The 17545-nt window shown below is 39.9% G+C and overlaps 2 protein-coding genes across 3 annotated transcripts in view; one reads left to right on the forward strand and one right to left on the reverse strand.

Annotated features, from left to right (window-relative positions):
• The window catches only part of znf711 (zinc finger protein 711), a 555809-nt gene that overhangs the window by 43192 nt on the left and 495072 nt on the right, over nt 1-17545 (reverse strand). The window lies entirely within an intron of this gene.
• Nucleotides 640-12776, forward strand: glod5 (glyoxalase domain containing 5). The gene is made up of 4 exons (XM_079629999.1): nt 640-1023; nt 10893-11045; nt 11146-11301; nt 12177-12776. The coding sequence occupies exons 1-4, from the start codon at nt 970-972 to the stop codon at nt 12297-12299; spliced, it is 486 nt and encodes a 161-aa protein (XP_079486125.1). The 5' UTR covers nt 640-969; the 3' UTR covers nt 12300-12776.

The following is a 17545-nucleotide window of genomic DNA, read 5'->3' on the forward strand; positions in this document are numbered from 1 at the left end:
CTGCTCCAAATTACTAATGAAGTAACTGATAATGATAATTAATGAAGTAACTGTTGCATTATTCTTAATCCATAATTTTATGGATACCGATGAACACTGTTCCATGTTTAGATCATGAAATGTTAAATAAAATACTGTGGATCTATTGATGTGATATTTCTTCATCAGACAATATTTATGTGGTCCTTGTACTGCTTTTCCAGACCATGTTTTCAGTTCAGATTTGACATTGCTCTATGTATGCCAAATCCCCAAGACAGTCTTGATGGAAATATAGCAGTTGTCAAGTCTTTTTCTTTTTTTCTTCTTCAGTAAACCAGGCGATGAACACTGCTATTGAAGATTATGGTGTTTTTCTATTTTGCAATTATATTTGCTTTGATTCAAAGAAACAAACCGATGTATTGTGTCTAGATCATGCAAATTAATGTTCCTGTGGTATTTTATGATAAATTAGTTGTCAACAGCCTGTTACAAATTAAGACTGTTTTGGGACTAAAGTCTTCAGAAATAATAAATAAAAATTATTGTCATTATAAAATCTTATTTGTAGCTGTGACGGGTGCTTTTACATCTATTTGACAGAACACACGTGACTACTGTTTGAAAGCACAAGACGAGATTGGCCCTTCCTGAAGAGCGCTGAGAAAAGTAATAGGGACCATGGGACAACGTGCTACTTCAGTAGCAGGATGATAACGTAGTAAAGACAATGAGAAACTTTAACAGATTTTGAATTGAAAATACATCGTTCAAATATATGTAACTATTATTTATTTAGACATCTGCACCGCATTGTTTATTTGATTGATATGCTACTATGTTGCATTGGATGGCGTGTGTAATAGAGTGATTACGGCAGGGTGTCTAGCGCTTCTCGTTCCCCAGTTTGGACTTGCTTCTATGCTTTTGTGATTCCGGACAGGTACAGGTGATATCGTCAGGCTCATTTGACTTTCCACTGTTAAAATGGCTCTACGCGTTTGCAGTACTTTTCTGCGTTCTTACTCGACCCACGGCAAGGTAACAAAATCTCTCTTTTTAATTTGATAATTACTTCCTAGTTTCTTTTAGAAAGCTGGAATGGAAAGTAGCGCATGGAAACTATTAAATTAAATTACACGAGACTAAGCTATTACTTACTTTCTGATTAACAATGTTTTATTAAATTAAAAATGTAAGTTTCCTGAAAGTGAATTTGAATCCTGTATATACTATGATGAAGGCTTGGCTCATAAATATTCATTACGGAGTGTGACGTCTCAAAGTGTTGGTTCAACTGATTGGCTCAAAGGCTGACGTTGGTTGGACATTTCTGGACTTTATGTGAAAGTCTTGTCTCAGTCATGAATATTAAATTAAATGCGAGTAACCTTTTAGTTACCTTCACTGTACGAAGGTTACTAAATACCTGTGTGTTTTATTAATATTCATGAGTTAAACCTTGGTTTAATTTCACTTCCTGGAACATTTTATTTGGGCAACGACCTTGGCATATAAAATTATTGTTTGTTTTTCATCTTCACGGATTCAGACTCACTCCAATTATAAAAATAAAAATTATTTAAGACAAGTTGTAAATCGGATTGTTTATCAAATCGCAAATTATATTGTGAATCAATAAATATATATATTGCCAAGTGTGCTTATTCAAGGGTTACATACATGGAGTGTTATCGCTTAGTTTTAAAAGATGTCCTGTTAAATATGTTGAATCCCCATGCTTATTTACATCTTTAAGTGATGAGTCCATTCCATTTCAAATCTTGCTTTTTTGGCCTTATGATGGTATCTCTGTCCTGCTTTGTAAATGTGCAAAATATTTAATGTAAAATAATACACATTTCCATTTTTGCTTTCAATTTCAATTGCAATCTTCGTTCATCAAAACATCCTGATAAAATAAAATAAAAATACTTCCACATATTCCTCATTTCAATATTTGCTTTCAATTTCAATTGCAATCTTCGTTCATCAAAACATCCTGATAAAATAAAATAAAAATACTTCCACATATTCCTCATTTCAAAATTCCTCATTTCAATAAGCAGCAACCATTTTCAGATAAATGTTTCTTGAGCAGCATATTAGCAAAAGTTCTGAAGGACCATGTGACACTGAAGACTGGAGTAACAGGGGAAAAATACATGTTAAAATATATTCAAATAAAACAGTTCTTTGAAATGAATATACAGTTCTTACTATATTTTTGACCAAATAAATGCAGTGGTGAGCATAACACCGTGTCCTAACTACACGCGACGCTATAAAATTCCAGCGACAGCAAGTGTGTCTGTCCACACTAGACGCGACGCGACTGTGAGACGCCACACGTCAATCAAAAATCACAGCCATTCAGAACAGCGTGTGGGCGGAGTCTCTCTGTGAAAGCGCACTGCTGGAACGCACTCGCATTGGAAATGGGTAAGGACATAATCAAATCAAGAAATAACATTATTAAAAATCAAAACATTAACTAAATATACTCATTGACAAATTTTGTTATGAAGTACAGTTGTATGTTTGCATAGAATTCAGTTTGAACGTAGTAAATTATACATTATCGCTTGTGGCACAGTGACCTATTTTTAACTAAAAATAAATAATGTGTACCCATAACCAGTGTAATTTCTGACAGTCAGTTTATTCAATCTTGTTCATAGGGAAATTCATATCCATCCCGTCTGTGTGGGCGGATCTGTCAGCCGCGACGTCGCAGAAATAGGATCCGTTTCTAAATTAGAAACTTCGCGTGTCACCGTCGCGTCTGGTTAGGACAAAAACTCTGATTAACATGGAAAAGATACCTTTTATCGCGTGTCGCGGCGTCGCGTCGCGTGTAGTTAGGACACGGTGTAAACGGTACTGATCCACTTGTCCGACACGAATGTCGTGTGGTGTCGCAACGCCTCCCCACATGTGAACGTTGATGGGCGTTCTTCTAGTTTACCGCTATGGGCGTGGTTTTGAGCCAGCGGCCAGTCAAAAACAAAGGACCCGCGAGAGACTTCCCTCCGTCTCCATGTGCGTGCTTCTATTGGATAGACGCCTCGCGTTCAACGGAATTCATTTGCATAAAGATGGGCATCGGCCAGCTTTTTGACGCGCGGCATTTTTTCAAATGAAGCGCCGCCTTCCCGGAATGCTTTGCGAGCGCGTCAAAGTCGCTTGACGTCACCCATAGGAATATAGTGAAGTGCAGCGCGACAGAAGTGTTGCACGGACAAGTGGATCACCGCCGTAACACCGTGTCCTAACTACACGCGACGCGATAAAATTCCAGCGACAGCAAGTGTGGCCCTGTCCCAAATGGCGCACTTGATGTGGACTTTCGGTCTCGTGGACTTAAATTGCGCGTGCTCGCTGAGTCTACGAGTCCGTAGGCCGTCCCATTCATCACTTTAACTCTCTGAAGTGTGCTCAGCAGCGCCCCCTTTGTGCCCTTGAAGCGGTCTTCCGCGAAGCCCGCATAGATGCAGGCTTCACGCACTTTAACTACCCAGGAATCCTTGCGAATTTGCGAAAGGCCAATCAGACAACGAATGGGAGGAGCTTTCGCTCACGTTAACATGGATGAGAAAAAAATATTTAAGTGTAAATATCATTATGGTTTTTATGACCTATGTGTACATTTTACCAGTTATTACCTACAGTTTATACAAACATTATGGTCATCAACCAGTGGTTGATATCTCAAACATAAATATAAATATATATTTATATTTTATAAACATAAATAGCTTGCTGAATAATAGGCTACGATCGCATTATGATTCATTAAATAAATATAACCGAATGTCAGGGCTTTACTGAGTCATATATAAATGTAGAAATATAATATTTAAACAACAACCGGACCGTCTTCCTATTTCCGGCGTGACGATCGAGTCTGTCCCAAAAATACCTCTCAATGCGCCCTCGTGGACTCGCGCCAAGGGCCCTTTAGGTCTGCACTACATGACGTCAGCAAAGTGTGGACTCTGAGGAAGTCCACAAGTCCGGAGTGTGCCATTTGGGACAGGGCCTGTGTCTGTCCACACTAGACGCGACGCGACTGTGAGACGGCACACGTCAATCAAAAAATCACAGCCATTCAGAACAGCGTGTGGGCGGAGTCTCTCTGTGAAAGCGCACTGCTGGCCCGCACTCGCATTGGAAATGGGTAAGGACATAATCAAATCAAGAAATAACATTATTAAAAATCAAACATTAACAAAATATACTTATTGACTAATTTTGTTATGAAGTACAGTTGTATGTTTGCATAGAATTCAGTTTGAACGCTATATTATATGCTTTCAAAATCTGAGGTAAATTATCCATTATCGCTTGTGGCACAGTGACCTATTTTCAACTAAAAATAAATAATGTGTACTCATAATAACCAGTGTAATTTCTTCATATGACAATCAGTTTATTCAATGAGATCTCTGTGTGGGCGGATCTGTCAGCCGCGACGTCGCAGAAATAGGAACCGTTTCTAAATTAGAAACTTCGCGTATCGCCGTCGCGTCTGGTTAGGACAAAAACTCTGATTAACATGGAAAAGATACCTTTTATCGCGTGTCGCGGCGTCGCGTCGCGTGTAGTTAGGACACGGTGTAAGATATTACGGACCCAAAACTTTTAATCTATATTACAATCTTATTTTTAATCTAGTGTTATAATTTTTTTTTATTTATAATATATATTTTTGTGTATATTATTATTGTTATTATTCACCAAAAGGCCTAGGCCTATATAATTGAAAAAGGATAAATGCCACCGTTCTCTTAAGTGACGGAACCGGACCTTAGTCTGGTTTTATAATGAGGGGATTAATGTGCTTATGAACTTCAATATGTCAGACTGATAAGACCGGACACCGTCGGGTCTAAATCATATAGAGAGGACTTTAGCCTGCAGGCCAGGAACCTCCATGTTATAAAATCTCACAAATGTGGATGGCGAAGACCAACCGGCAGCCACACATATGTCTTGGATTGGTATACTAGAAGACCACTCACATGAAGAGGCCATGCCTCTAGTAGAGTGGGCTCTAGTGCCTATGGGGCAAACCTGACTTCGTGACCAGAGACCCTTTGGTTCGACCACCGAAGCAAAGAAAGAGCTGTTCTGATTGCCTAAAAGGAGCAGAACGCTCCAAGTAGACCTTTAGAGCTCTGACAGGGCAGAGCAAATTAGCCTCCCCATCGTTCTCCAAGGGAGGAAGAGCTGATAATGATCATGTGAGTTGAGAGCACTTTAGGAACATAACTATGTCTCGGTTTGAGTGTGACTCTGGAGTCACCAACCCCAAACTCCAAGCAGGAAGGGCTCACAGAGAGAGAGAGCCTGCAGATCTCCCACTTGCTTTACTAATGCCAGGGCCGGCAAGTGAGCAGTTTTCAGCGAAAGTGGCTTAAGATCTGCAGCGGCTTGAATGGGGGACCCTTCAGTGGACAGGTCCCAGGCCGGTATAGAAGGGGGCCTAGAGAGATTCATCCTCCTGGCTCCTTAGAGAAAACGAACGACAAGGTTGTTTCTCCCCAGTGATTCACCAGCCACAGGAGCATTGTAGGCTACGTACACTTTGAGCGTGGATGGGGAGCGACCCGCATCCAGCAGCTCTTGCAGGAAGGAGAGTACCACTGATACCTTGCATGACTGAGGTTCGAAGTGTCCAGCTGTGCACCAGCCTGAGAACACTGACCACTTTAGGGCGTAGACGGCGCTCTAGCCTCAGTGATAGTATTCAAGACCTTCTCAGGAAGGTCCCTGGATACCCTTTGAGGAGCCACACATGGTCAAACGTCAGATGTCTCAAGTCTAAAATGGGCCTGATGCCGCCGTCCTTTTTCGGTACAAGGAAGTAGCATCTGTAAAACCCCGACTGACTCAGCGCGGGGGGGACTAATTCTATCGCCCCTTTTGCTAGTATATTTTGTATTTCGGTGCGAAGCACGTGAGCCACGCTTCTTCTCACCGAAGTCTCGACGACCACCTGAAACCGTGGGGGTCTGCGAGCAAATTGGAGTGAGTAAACTCGCTTTATAGTGTTCATAACCCAACTCAACTCGAACCCTCTCTTTTTTCCCCTGTTGCTAGGAGGTCTTCGGAGGCCTAGGGTCCACCACAATGCTGGGTCCCGACCCACTGATACCCATCGCCACTCACACACCAGGGCCCGCCGAGGCTGCGGGTAGCACTTAGCTGGCTGTGAGTGGCGATGGGTATCAGCCGCAGGGCGGGGCTGAGGGAACAGCGGCGCTGGCTTTGCTGGCTGAGAAGGTGGCGTGGTCTTGGGCCGACTCGAAGCGGAGCTAGAGCGCTTTGGCAGGAAGTGTCGCCTAGCTTGGGACGACTTCTGCGCTTCGGTGTACCTCTCAGAAAATCCCTTCACCGCCGGACCGATGAGACCGGTGCTTGAGACAGGAGCGTCGAGGAAAGCTGTCCTGTCCGCTTCCTTGATGTCGGTGAAGTTTAGCCAGAGGTGGTGCTCGAGTACAACAATGTTAGCCATGCTTCTGCCGATAGCCTGAGCGGTAGCCTTCGTAGCACGCAGTGCTATGTCTGTGGCACTGTGAAGGTCGCTAAAGGCCTCAGGGTCCGGGCCAGACTCCTCAATGGTTTGGAGAAGTTTGGCCTGGAAGACCTTCAACACCGCCATTGTGTGCAGGGCTGATGAAGCCTGACCGGATGCAGAAATAGCACGTCCAGCGAGGGCTGAGGTGTTACAGCAGGGCTTTGAGGGGTGAACCGCTCTGGATCTCCAACCAGCAGCAGTGGGCGGGTAGAGATGAGCGGCCACGGCTTCTTCGAGAAGCGGGAGCTTCTCATACCCCTTTTCCACTGCGGTGTCAATGGATGAGAGCGTAGCGAAAGTGGAAGTGCTCGTGCGTGCTGAGTACGGGGCACGCCACGCCTTAGTGAGTTCGTCGTGGACCTCAGGGAAGAATGGCGCTGGTTTGTGGCAGGGGGCCTGCTGGCGCCTTCGCAGAAACCATCCGTCCAGCCGACTTCTGGGAGGCTCTTCGGGCGAGGCCCACTCGAGCCCGAGCTCACAACAGCCGCGGTGAGGATACGCAGTAACTCAGCATCCGAATTAGTCCTGGTAGCAGTAGCACTGATAGCCAAGTAGCAAAAAAAGCAACAAAAAAATTATAATATTTAAATGAGTGTTAAATAAATGCTTTATAAATTTGGCATTGAAACTATCATCACAAGCAGCAGCTAATCAGCAAACAAGGAGACTTCATATTCATTTCTAACGGAAAACAAGAAAAAGCATATGATGTTATAGGCTAGGCTATATGAATACTAGCTGCTCTATGTTGATTTGCGCTGGAAGTTCGGCAGCTGTGCTACAGAAAGCTGACAGATACACTGAAGTAAAATCATTGCTATGAAAATGATATACCATTGATTCTAGTCACATTGGTGCAAACAGGCAGGTTACTCATTGGATGCAAACGGCGCGACATGTTGTGTCAAAAGCGCATAGAACCCATTCAAATCAGTAATTCTGTCTGTTTCTGACACACTTGATCCACGCGCTCGCGCTACTGATAAAAGGACAAACGCATTTGGAACGGTTGCTGTGTCCAACATTTTTATTTTCTTTTGTAAGTAGCACTAGCGTAGCCAGAAAAGAGTATCTGGGTGTGCATAAGAAAAACTGGATGTGCCACATTTATTTTCAGATTAATGTGCAAAAAAACCTGACTGCGTATCACTAACTTTACAGAATAGACTGCGCTGATGTGTATAACTATACTCATGCTCACCACATAAAATATATTTTATAACGCCTATAAAATATCAGAGCTCAACATTAAGCCTTTTCATGAGCTTGTCCTTAGAACAAGTAAATCTGTCATTCGTTTGTCCAAGTAAAAAATTTGCTTGTCCAGGAAAAAATTTAATAATAATTCTTAAGCAATATTCTCATCAGTGTTCAGTCAGCTTTGATATATTTAAATCTGCATATTTATGATATTTTAACCATTATAAAGAGCATTTTCACTAATCGTTAAGTATATACTTAATCTTTCATTTTAAATTCTTAAATTTGATCAATAAATTAAATTTGAATAATAAGACATTATGTGGCTGTTACCAGTCAAATAAAATAACTTACACTGAAAAATTACAACTGCATTAAATAATGTTATGAGATTGTTTTAAATATTTTTTGAATATACAAATATTAAATATTGGAAAGAATGATACTTTTAAACACGAAACTAAACCACCAGTAGGTGGCGGCAGATTACCATCTTAATGAGTGAGTCATTGAGCCATTTATTCAAACGATTTGTTCAAAACACTGAATCATTCAGTAATGAAAACACGGTTATGTGTTCCGGAGAGTTGCGTTATGGTTCTGCTCTGATCTTTGTTCGGAACTGTTTTCGTTGCTGAAATGGAACAAAAACAGTCAATATTGTGTCTAAAATGTAAGTGACTTAATATTAATTACTTGGTCATATGAAATCCGTCACATTTTCAATCGTGATGGTATTCAGCACTCTTTATCTTGTGATGTTGCTTAACTGTATTATTTGTTATGAATATAAAAATTCCACATTATTTTTTACTGCCTAATGTTCACTGAGTTTCTTAGAGTGAGCTGAGCTCATTTGTTTCCATTTATCCTCATGAGGCGCGATCCTCGACAGCACAACCTACCGTTAGACAGTCAGCGGCTGTTTTCGGATTGGTTGGCAGTCCGAATGTCAGCAGATACTTTTTTTACGATAATAATTTAAACACTAAATTTACATTTTAAATGAACAAATATTGTAAGTAAACAACAATAGCCCAAGTTTAGATTTTTTTTATTAAGACTTTAAAAAATAATTCTGCGTCTAGTTTTAGGTGCATCTATGGCAAGTAGTTACAAGTTTCATCTCAAATTGTTGCCATTACATGCCTCAAACAAACGCTGCCCCCCCCCCCCCCCCCCTGCCAAGAACACATCAACACCCCCCTTTCGAAGATATTGCTTCCAGTGGCCCCCCGATGTTCTCCGAACGCCCTGTCGAGAAACTCTACTTTACAGGCTTACAAGTTAGCATTAAAAGTCATGAATTATTAAAACATGACTTGGGGGCTTTTATAATTCTCAGGGGACTTGTGGTTGAAATCTCTTTCAGGGAGGTGTCCCCCTCGGTTTAAATTGCTTTCCGGTTTAAATCACGTTCCGGGGTTGGGGGGGCGGTTCATCGCAGGGGGGCTGTTAAAAATCAATTCCCCTATGGAGAAAATAAATGGGATTTTTACTTCCAGAACCCACTGTTATATTGGTTGTTCTTGTAGTCTAGTTTACTACAGACAACAACTGTGCCAAATGCCGGCATGATGTATCCCGATATTCAAGCAGAAGGAACTGGATGAAATATTTTGATTCTGACTTATCTGACTTGTGCTGCTGTAAATGGGCTGGAATAAATATCGGAGCAACTTTGACTTATGGCATTGTACTCTGTTACGTATGGGGCATCTTAGTGCCTATGATGACCCGTCCACTGTCAAAAGCTCCTACAATGGGCACGCGAGTGTCAGAACTGGACTTAGGAGAAGTGTAAGAAGGTCACTAGTCCCATTTTCTTTTACATCACGTGGACAGCCGTGTACGAGTGCGTTGTTTACCCGGGGAAGGGATAGGGCCAGGATTCGGGTGGAGGGAGTGTGATGCTCTAGTCTAGACAATGTTCTGCTGGGAAACCCTGGGTCCGGTCATTCATGTGGACGTAAATTTGACACGTGCCACCTTCCTAAACATTGATGCAGACCAGGTACACCCTTCATGACAATGTGTTGCCTGGTGGAAGGGGCTCTTTCTGCAGGATAATGCACCCTGACACACTGCACACATTGATCAGGAATGGTTTGAGGAACATGGTGAAGAGTTCTAGGTGTCGCGCTGGCCTCCAAATCCCCCAGATCTCGATCCAGTTGAGCGTCAGTGGGATGTGCTGGTCCAACAAGTTCGATCCACGGCTCCACCTCGCAACTCACAGGACTTGAAGGATCTGCTGCAAACGTCTTGGTGCCAGAAACTACAGGACACCCTCTGGGCTCTTGTAGAGTCCAGGCGTCTGCGGGTCGGTGCTGTTTTGGCAGCACACGCAGGACCAACAGCATACTAGGAAGATAATATGGTCATAATGCATTTTGGCTCATCGATGTGTGTCATGAAGAGAACAGCAGCTGTTTCGAGGGAGAGGTGTATAATCTGGGTTTGGGCCAAAAAAGAGCCCTCCCCTCGGACAGCACGCCAGATACACATAATCTTTACTCTATCTGATTACATATAGGTGTGAACTCGAGAAATATAATCGGTAAACTGATGCCACCTTGAATGCCCAATGCATTGTAGTTTACCTTAGTTTTGCATGTGATGTTATGTCAGGATGTAGGATCAGCAAATTTTAAATAGACTCTTAAATTTGTAATCCCATAGAGGGAAGGTTAATGTTTTTGATTATGATGGAATATAAATGTAAAAATAATAATAATAATGTGGAAGGATGATAAATCATTCATAATAAACACTGCAACATTCAGTAAAAAAAAATAAGATTTTAATTTTGTGGTGACTTTAGCACACTTGTCGTACTCGCTGAGTTAGGAATAGCATATTAACATACAATTGCTATAGCTGGCATAAAACCCATTGAATATTTAGAACAGAACTTCCTCTTGTGATGATGATGCTTTTATTTTTACTATCATAATAAAGTCAGTATAACAAATAACCACCATGATGTCCTTGTTAAAATGTATACTTTCAGGACCATTAAGATACAGTAATGCTAAATAAATATATAAAAATGTTTTTTTTGTGATATTCTGCCAAATACATTCATCACAAATAATATTTTCAACACTCTAACTCTATATTCCAGTCAGTTCTCAGTGGACTGTCATCAGTCCGGTTCAGAAGTTCCTGTCCAGTTCACATCAGTCATCTGGACCACCTGGTGCTCACTGTTCGGGACATGAACAAAACCACTCATTTTTACTCCAAGGTTTTGGGAATGGAGGTCACCACTTTTAAGGTAGAACTTCACACAAAAACCACACAGCGAAACAATACCACATGGTGGCAGCAAAGTATAAGTGTTCTCACCAATCACTTCAAGACCGTCTGTGTTTCAGGGTGACCGTAAAGCTTTGAGCTTTGGAGAGCAGAAGATCAACCTGCATCAGGCTGGGAAGGAGTTTGAGCCGAAAGCCAAAAGCCCAACACCAGGATCTGCTGACTTGTGCCTGATCACCAAGACCCCTCTGACAACTGTTTCTGCCCATCTCAAGGTATTAATGACAATTACATTGACTAGTAGAATCATTAGTCCAACACTAGTTTGGCTAAATAAACAAAAGAATAACTATTAATTTGGAGTTTTTATTCATATTAATTTAGTCATACAGCACCACAGAGCGTCTGAGAATGATGAGTTCTTCCACCATGCTTCATAATTGTTTTTAATACTAATTATAGGCATGGTAAAATTTAGTACAACACCATGATTGTGAGTGTGATATTGCTTTCATACAGCAGTTCTATAAACAAGAAGTTACTACTGAATAACTTACATTTTAGACACAATATCGACAATATTACTATAACATTATTCAATTTATTAATATCATTCTATTTTTACGGACAAAACATATTTCCAGACGAAGCCAAAGCAAAATCTCCGAGCAACACACCAGTGTTTATTTCCTGAATGAACTTTCCTTGTTTTCGAACTCAATCAGATTCAAGGGGCAAAACAAACTGTCCAATAAAGTGAACGTTAATGATTAAATCAAATACAATATTTTTAAATACATATTTCTATAATTGACATTTGAAACATTAATAATGTCAACCGAACTGTTTCTAAAATGCCCTCCATCTTTGAGTCTTTCATGCTGAAAAAAAAGAAAACTTATCATACAGTATATATAAACTTGTTAGAATTTCATTCTACTATAATTTTACATACTTTAATTCAAACGTTATTTCTGCATTCTGTTTCCTACTTCAACTCAATGTCAATAATTGAACTGAAATTTAAAAGGCCTTCTCAGTTCAGCTCTAAATGGTGCTAATCCCTGGTTTTAGAGGACAAAACACTGAAGTAGAACGATTGTTTTTTCATAGTGATATATTCTCTGATTTTCTGGTGTTGTGTTTCCAGGCGTGTGGAGTGACAATAGAGGAGGGCCCAGTTGACAGGACTGGCGCTGTGGGTCCCATCAGTTCCCTCTATTTTCGTGACCCTGACAACAACTTGATTGAAGTCTCCAATTACCAACAATAGGCGGGAGGCGTTGTAACATTGCCTGAAGATGAAGATAAATCGCTCTGTGATTGGATTGCTTTTTAAAAGCAATAAAAAACTCCCATCAAGGTTTTAAAAAGAAGGAAATATTTGCTCAGCCGAAATCACCAGTAAAAGCTAAATACTAATTGGTGGTTTCAGATGAGCTAATATTTCCTTCTTTTTAAAACTTCCTTATGTGCTAGCCTCAATATCAAACCTTTTTGGGCCAAGCATGAATCCTCGCGTACTGAGACACTGACATGATTTTAAATTGTAATGATGATGTGGCGTAAATTCATTTAAGTTCTGTATTCACTTAATCCTAAACCATTTTACTCATTCTATCTTCCTCTGTTCTTTGGATAATGTTAAATAGAATTCATTTAAATGATAATGATAATACTTTTAATATTATTACTACCATCATAATAAAGGCAATACAACAAATAACAACCATGATGTTATTTTTTTTGCATAAAGAAAATTGAAACAAAATTTAGGACCATTAAGATTCTTGTTACAGTAATGCTAATCACTTTTTTGCTCCCCTACAACTTACTAAACAGCAAATATCAGTGGCATAAACAAAACAAAAAAAGCGAAAATTCTCACTATAACAGTGTTCATTTATCATTTACACATTTATGAAAAACTTTTATAGTAGACTACAGACTCAGGGCTCACAGTGTCCCGGACACCAATAGTTTAATCATTTAGAAAAGACAAATCACTGTCTGGCCAACAGAGATTTAGGTATGAAGACAAAGGTTAGGATCATTAGGAAGTGTATTTGCTTATACGATCTGATAGAGCGTTTGGAGACACGTGAGACATAAACTTTTATAACTCAATGTAGGCTGCATAGTTTAGATCAGCCGGAACCAGGAACACTTCCTATAAATCCTGATGTACTCAGTTACATCATAAGAAGGATGACGTCTACGCTAATATTAGTCTCTCTGTTTATCCGAGGTTTACGGCAATCCGCCGTATCCAGATCTGATGAAGGACCTGCCTCTGAACACGACGACAACACAGTGCTGAAGTGTCAGCTAGTCTCTCCCCTGTGAAGGCCTCCCTTCCCTTTACCTCTGTACAGATAAAAAATGTCAAATTAATTCCAGTTCACGTGGCTACGCGGAAGTGATAAATGATTCTGTATTATACATTTTTAAGGCCAGACAAGTAATTTGGTGAGGTCAATTTGTAAAGAAAGACTACACGCCTGCGCAGATATATATTCGAACGTGCATACCTATAAACTAAACACCTTATATGCATGTGCACGGCGTCTGCGTTTTCACAGGTTCGTGTTTTTTAAGTTTGCGCAGAGATAACCTTTTTTTCCACATTTTTTCTAGGCCTGCACATATTTCAAGGTTTGCGTTCTCCAGCCCCAGGCAGTGTTGTTGTGCGGATGAGCGGGCCGGAGCGCATTAAGGGTTTTCTGCTAGAACGGAAAACCAGGTTTTCTAAAAAAAAATTAGAACTTCAAAATGGATTTTGTTTGACTTCATTTACTGCTACAAACTGATAACGGTCAGATAAGTATGATTTAAACCATGCTAGTGCAATTCCACTAATGCCAACATAATGTTCGAGTCTATTTAAAAGGATGTTGTGGTCAATGGTGTCAAATGCAGCACTAAGATCCAGTAATACTAATAGAGAGATACAACCACGATCGGATGATAAGAGCAAATCATTTGTGACTCTAACGAGAGCTGTCTCGGTACTATGGTACGGTCTAAATCCGGACTGAAAATCCTCGCAGATATCATTTCTTTCAAGAAAGGAACACAGTTGTGAGGATACTGCTTTTTCTAATATCTTTGACAGAAATGGCAGATTAGAGATCGGCCTGTAATTGACTAATTCTGTAGGATCAAGTTGCGTTTTTTTAACAAGCGGTTTAATCATAGCTAGCTTAAAGGTTTTTGGTACGTATCCTAGAGACAAAGATGATTTAATGATATTAAGAAGAGGATCTATGACATCTGGAAGCATCTCTTTCAGCAGCTTAGTCGGTATAGGGTCTACAAGTTGTTGATTTAGATGATTTAATGAATTTAGACAATTCTTCCTCTCCTATAGCAATGAATGAATACAATTTTTTGTCAGGGAGATTACAATGCACTCCCTGATGCAAAACTGTATTAGACGGTTGCATAGTTATAATTTTGTCCCTGATATTATCAATCTTGTAAGTAAAGAAGTTCGTAAAGTCATTACTGCTGTGCTGCTTGGAAAAGTCTGAGCTTGAAGCTTTATTTTTCATTAGTTTTGCCACTATTTCAAATAAATACCTTTGTTTATTAATAAGCATATCTGTATAAGATTGTACCTCTAGTTTTGTTTTCTTCCAGTTGCGCTCCATTTTTCCTGACACGTGTTGTCTAACTCCAATAGAGTTAAGAATGTCTTTAAATGCCAATCCCAATGCATCTTTTTCGTTATCGACATCAATCACCAACAATTAGTACTTTATCTGCAGCCAGTACAAACTCTGATAGAAAGTCAGCAAATTCTTTGATAAAGTCTGTATGGTGCCCTGGTGGCCTGTGTACAGTAGCCAGCACAAATCTCAAACATGATTTATCGTTTACACTAGATATAATTATTTTGAAGTGTTGGTGCTTAATATATTTGAAACTAGACTTCTTAGTAATTCTGAAAATATTTCTATAAATTACAGCTACACCTCCCCCTTTGCCTTTCAGACGAGGTTCATGTTTATAACCGTAATCTTGTGGGGTGGACTCATTTAAATGAATGTAATAGTCAGGTTTCTGTCAAACACAGCACATCTAGGTTATAATCTGTAATAATATCATTAACAATAAGTGCTTTTGATGTGAGAGATCGAATATTCAGCAACCCGAGTTTTATCATTTGGTCATTTGTATTATATCTGTTTTTTATTTGTTGAACATTAATTCAATTTTTACCCTTAGATGGGTTTGGAATTTTTTAGTATTTCCTAATTCGGGGAACAGACACAGACACATATATGATGATATCTAGGTGAAAGAGTCTCTATGTGATGGGATTTATGGTAAAAATGGTAAATGGACTGTTTAGCGCTTTCACAGACCCAATGGCCACCAAAGCGCTTTACATATTGCCTCACATTAACCCATTCACACACCGACGGCGGAGTCAGCCATGCAAGGCGCCATCCAGCTCGTCGGGAGCAGCTGGGGTCAGGTGTCTTGCTCATGGACACCTCGACACTTGGTCAGGTGGAACCGGGGATTGAACCACCAACCTTTCGGTCTGTAGACAACCTACATCAACCGCTGAGCCACTGCCGCCCACAAGGTATTTATCTGACCTTGGTGATGTGAGTCCGCTAGCAGACGGTCGGTTAAGCCAGTCTGTCTGCTTCCTGACCTGAGGCCCAGATTGTCATGTTTTATATCTAAGACTATGAGCCAAATTACTAGAGAGAAGAGCAGCACCATCCCAGGAGGGATGAATACCATCTCTTTTCAACAGGTCAGGTCTGCCCCAAAAACTTTTCTAATGGTCTATGAATTCTATATTATTTTGCGGACACCACCCAGACAGCCAGCCATTGAGTGAACACAATCTACTAACTATCTCATCACTCCTGCGAACAGGAAGGGGGCAACAGGAGCAATCGGGACACACAGAGGAAAATTCCAAGAGTATCTCTTTATTTTACTGCTTGCTCTTTATGTAGTTACTGTAAGTACATATAGAATGTAAAACTACTTGGTAATAACTAACACTAACCCAGAACCTAACCCTAAAGATAAGTTCATGTAGACGTCTTTTATTTCTCAGCTTTCTTGAGTACACCGTAGATAATGTGCAACCAAAGACAAGTCCATTTTACTTGAACCGAGAAAGTTTGCTTTGATGTTTTAAGGTCAGTGGTTTGAATGCTCTCGTTTTAAGTAAGGTCAGATCATTTCTTTGGCAACACTTTGCCATGGCGTTTTAAAGACATAATGATAAAATGTATACCTTGATTTAAGGTAATGAAAATAAGTGCTGTCCATATGAATATGCATCTCCCCAGCCTTTTTACATCCTCAATGTTTTTACTGAAATTCCACATGAAAACTGAACACTCATGTTCATCTGATTGCTCATTATGTTTCCATATTCCCTGCAATATTTCATCTTGTTTTATTATCTAACTGACAGCTTAGTGACTCCATCAGCTCTTTAAGAGTCTTATTATGTGAGGTTTGATCGATAGTAATTTGTTATTTTCTTTTTTTTTTAAATTATAAATGGAAAATACTGATGTCCACCTGCCCGACTCACAGTAGCACCAAACAGTGTTCAAAGATTTCCTCATGATAAAACAAAGACAGTAAAGCCCTTGCGATCAGAACCGTAATAGTGCTGCCAATAACTGACAAAAGATTAGAAGACTCTGGGTACTGAGTTCCTGTAAAGCCCAGGTTTTAAAAGTTAAAACTTTCTCTTCCTTCTTCTTTGTTGTTGTGCGGATGAGCGATTAAGGGTTTTCTGTTAGAACGGTGTCGTGTTGGCGGCCACTAAGTTAATAACTAATGATCGTTTAATGGAAGTGAATCAATCAAAACTAACTTCAGCTGGACAATAACTTTATTCTAGAGCTGCTGTAAAGCCAAAACAAAATATATGTCACTTTAATTTCCTCTTATCACTGTAAAGCTGCTTTGAAACAATCTATATTATTAAAAGCGCTATATAAATGAAGACTTGACTTGACTAAGGAAAGCCTCTCTGAAGAACCCACACACACAGAGTATCTGTTTACAAGAGTTTTATCAGTTTATGGGCTGTTTATGGACATAACAACGCATCAAAGGTTTGCTGTTAAAATAAAAACAGTAAGAAAACTCATCATGTTTACAAGAACAATACTAGTTTTTGGTGCTCCTGTCTGAACATGTGAAAACAACAACAACACACAAATAAATTAATGTTGTCTCATGATGCTATTTATAACACTATAACACTTTATTTTACAGTGTCCTTGTTACACGTTACATGTACTGACGGTAATGACAGTAAATTTTGCACAATTTTATAAAACAACTTTAATTGTCACATAAAGCCCAAACTAAACCATAGAATGGTTATTTCTCTTCTCATTCTTCCGTCCCAGTCATGTATGATAAAATAATGTTTATGAGCACACTGACATGATTTCCTTTTGCCACATTGTCTCCGGGGAAGAAGGGCAATGATGTGTCACTGATCAGTATTGTTTCCTCAAA

Source organism: Phoxinus phoxinus (genome assembly GCF_949152265.1).
Source record: "Phoxinus phoxinus genome assembly, chromosome: 12".
NCBI classification, from domain to species: Eukaryota; Metazoa; Chordata; class Actinopteri; order Cypriniformes; family Leuciscidae; genus Phoxinus; species Phoxinus phoxinus.

What these genes read in the sequence shown, in the direction of transcription:
- glod5 (XM_079629999.1), top strand. Translation starts at nt 970, where the DNA reads ATGGCTCTACGCGTTTGCAGTACTTTTCTGCGTTCTTACTCGACCCAC. An exon ending in CTTACTCGACCCACGGCAAG is followed by an intron (nt 1,024 to 10,892) that starts GTAACAAAATCT and finishes TCTATATTCCAG; the next exon opens with TCAGTTCTCAGTGGACTGTC. An exon ending in CTGTTTCTGCCCATCTCAAG is followed by an intron (nt 11,302 to 12,176) that starts GTATTAATGACA and finishes TTGTGTTTCCAG; the next exon opens with GCGTGTGGAGTGACAATAGA.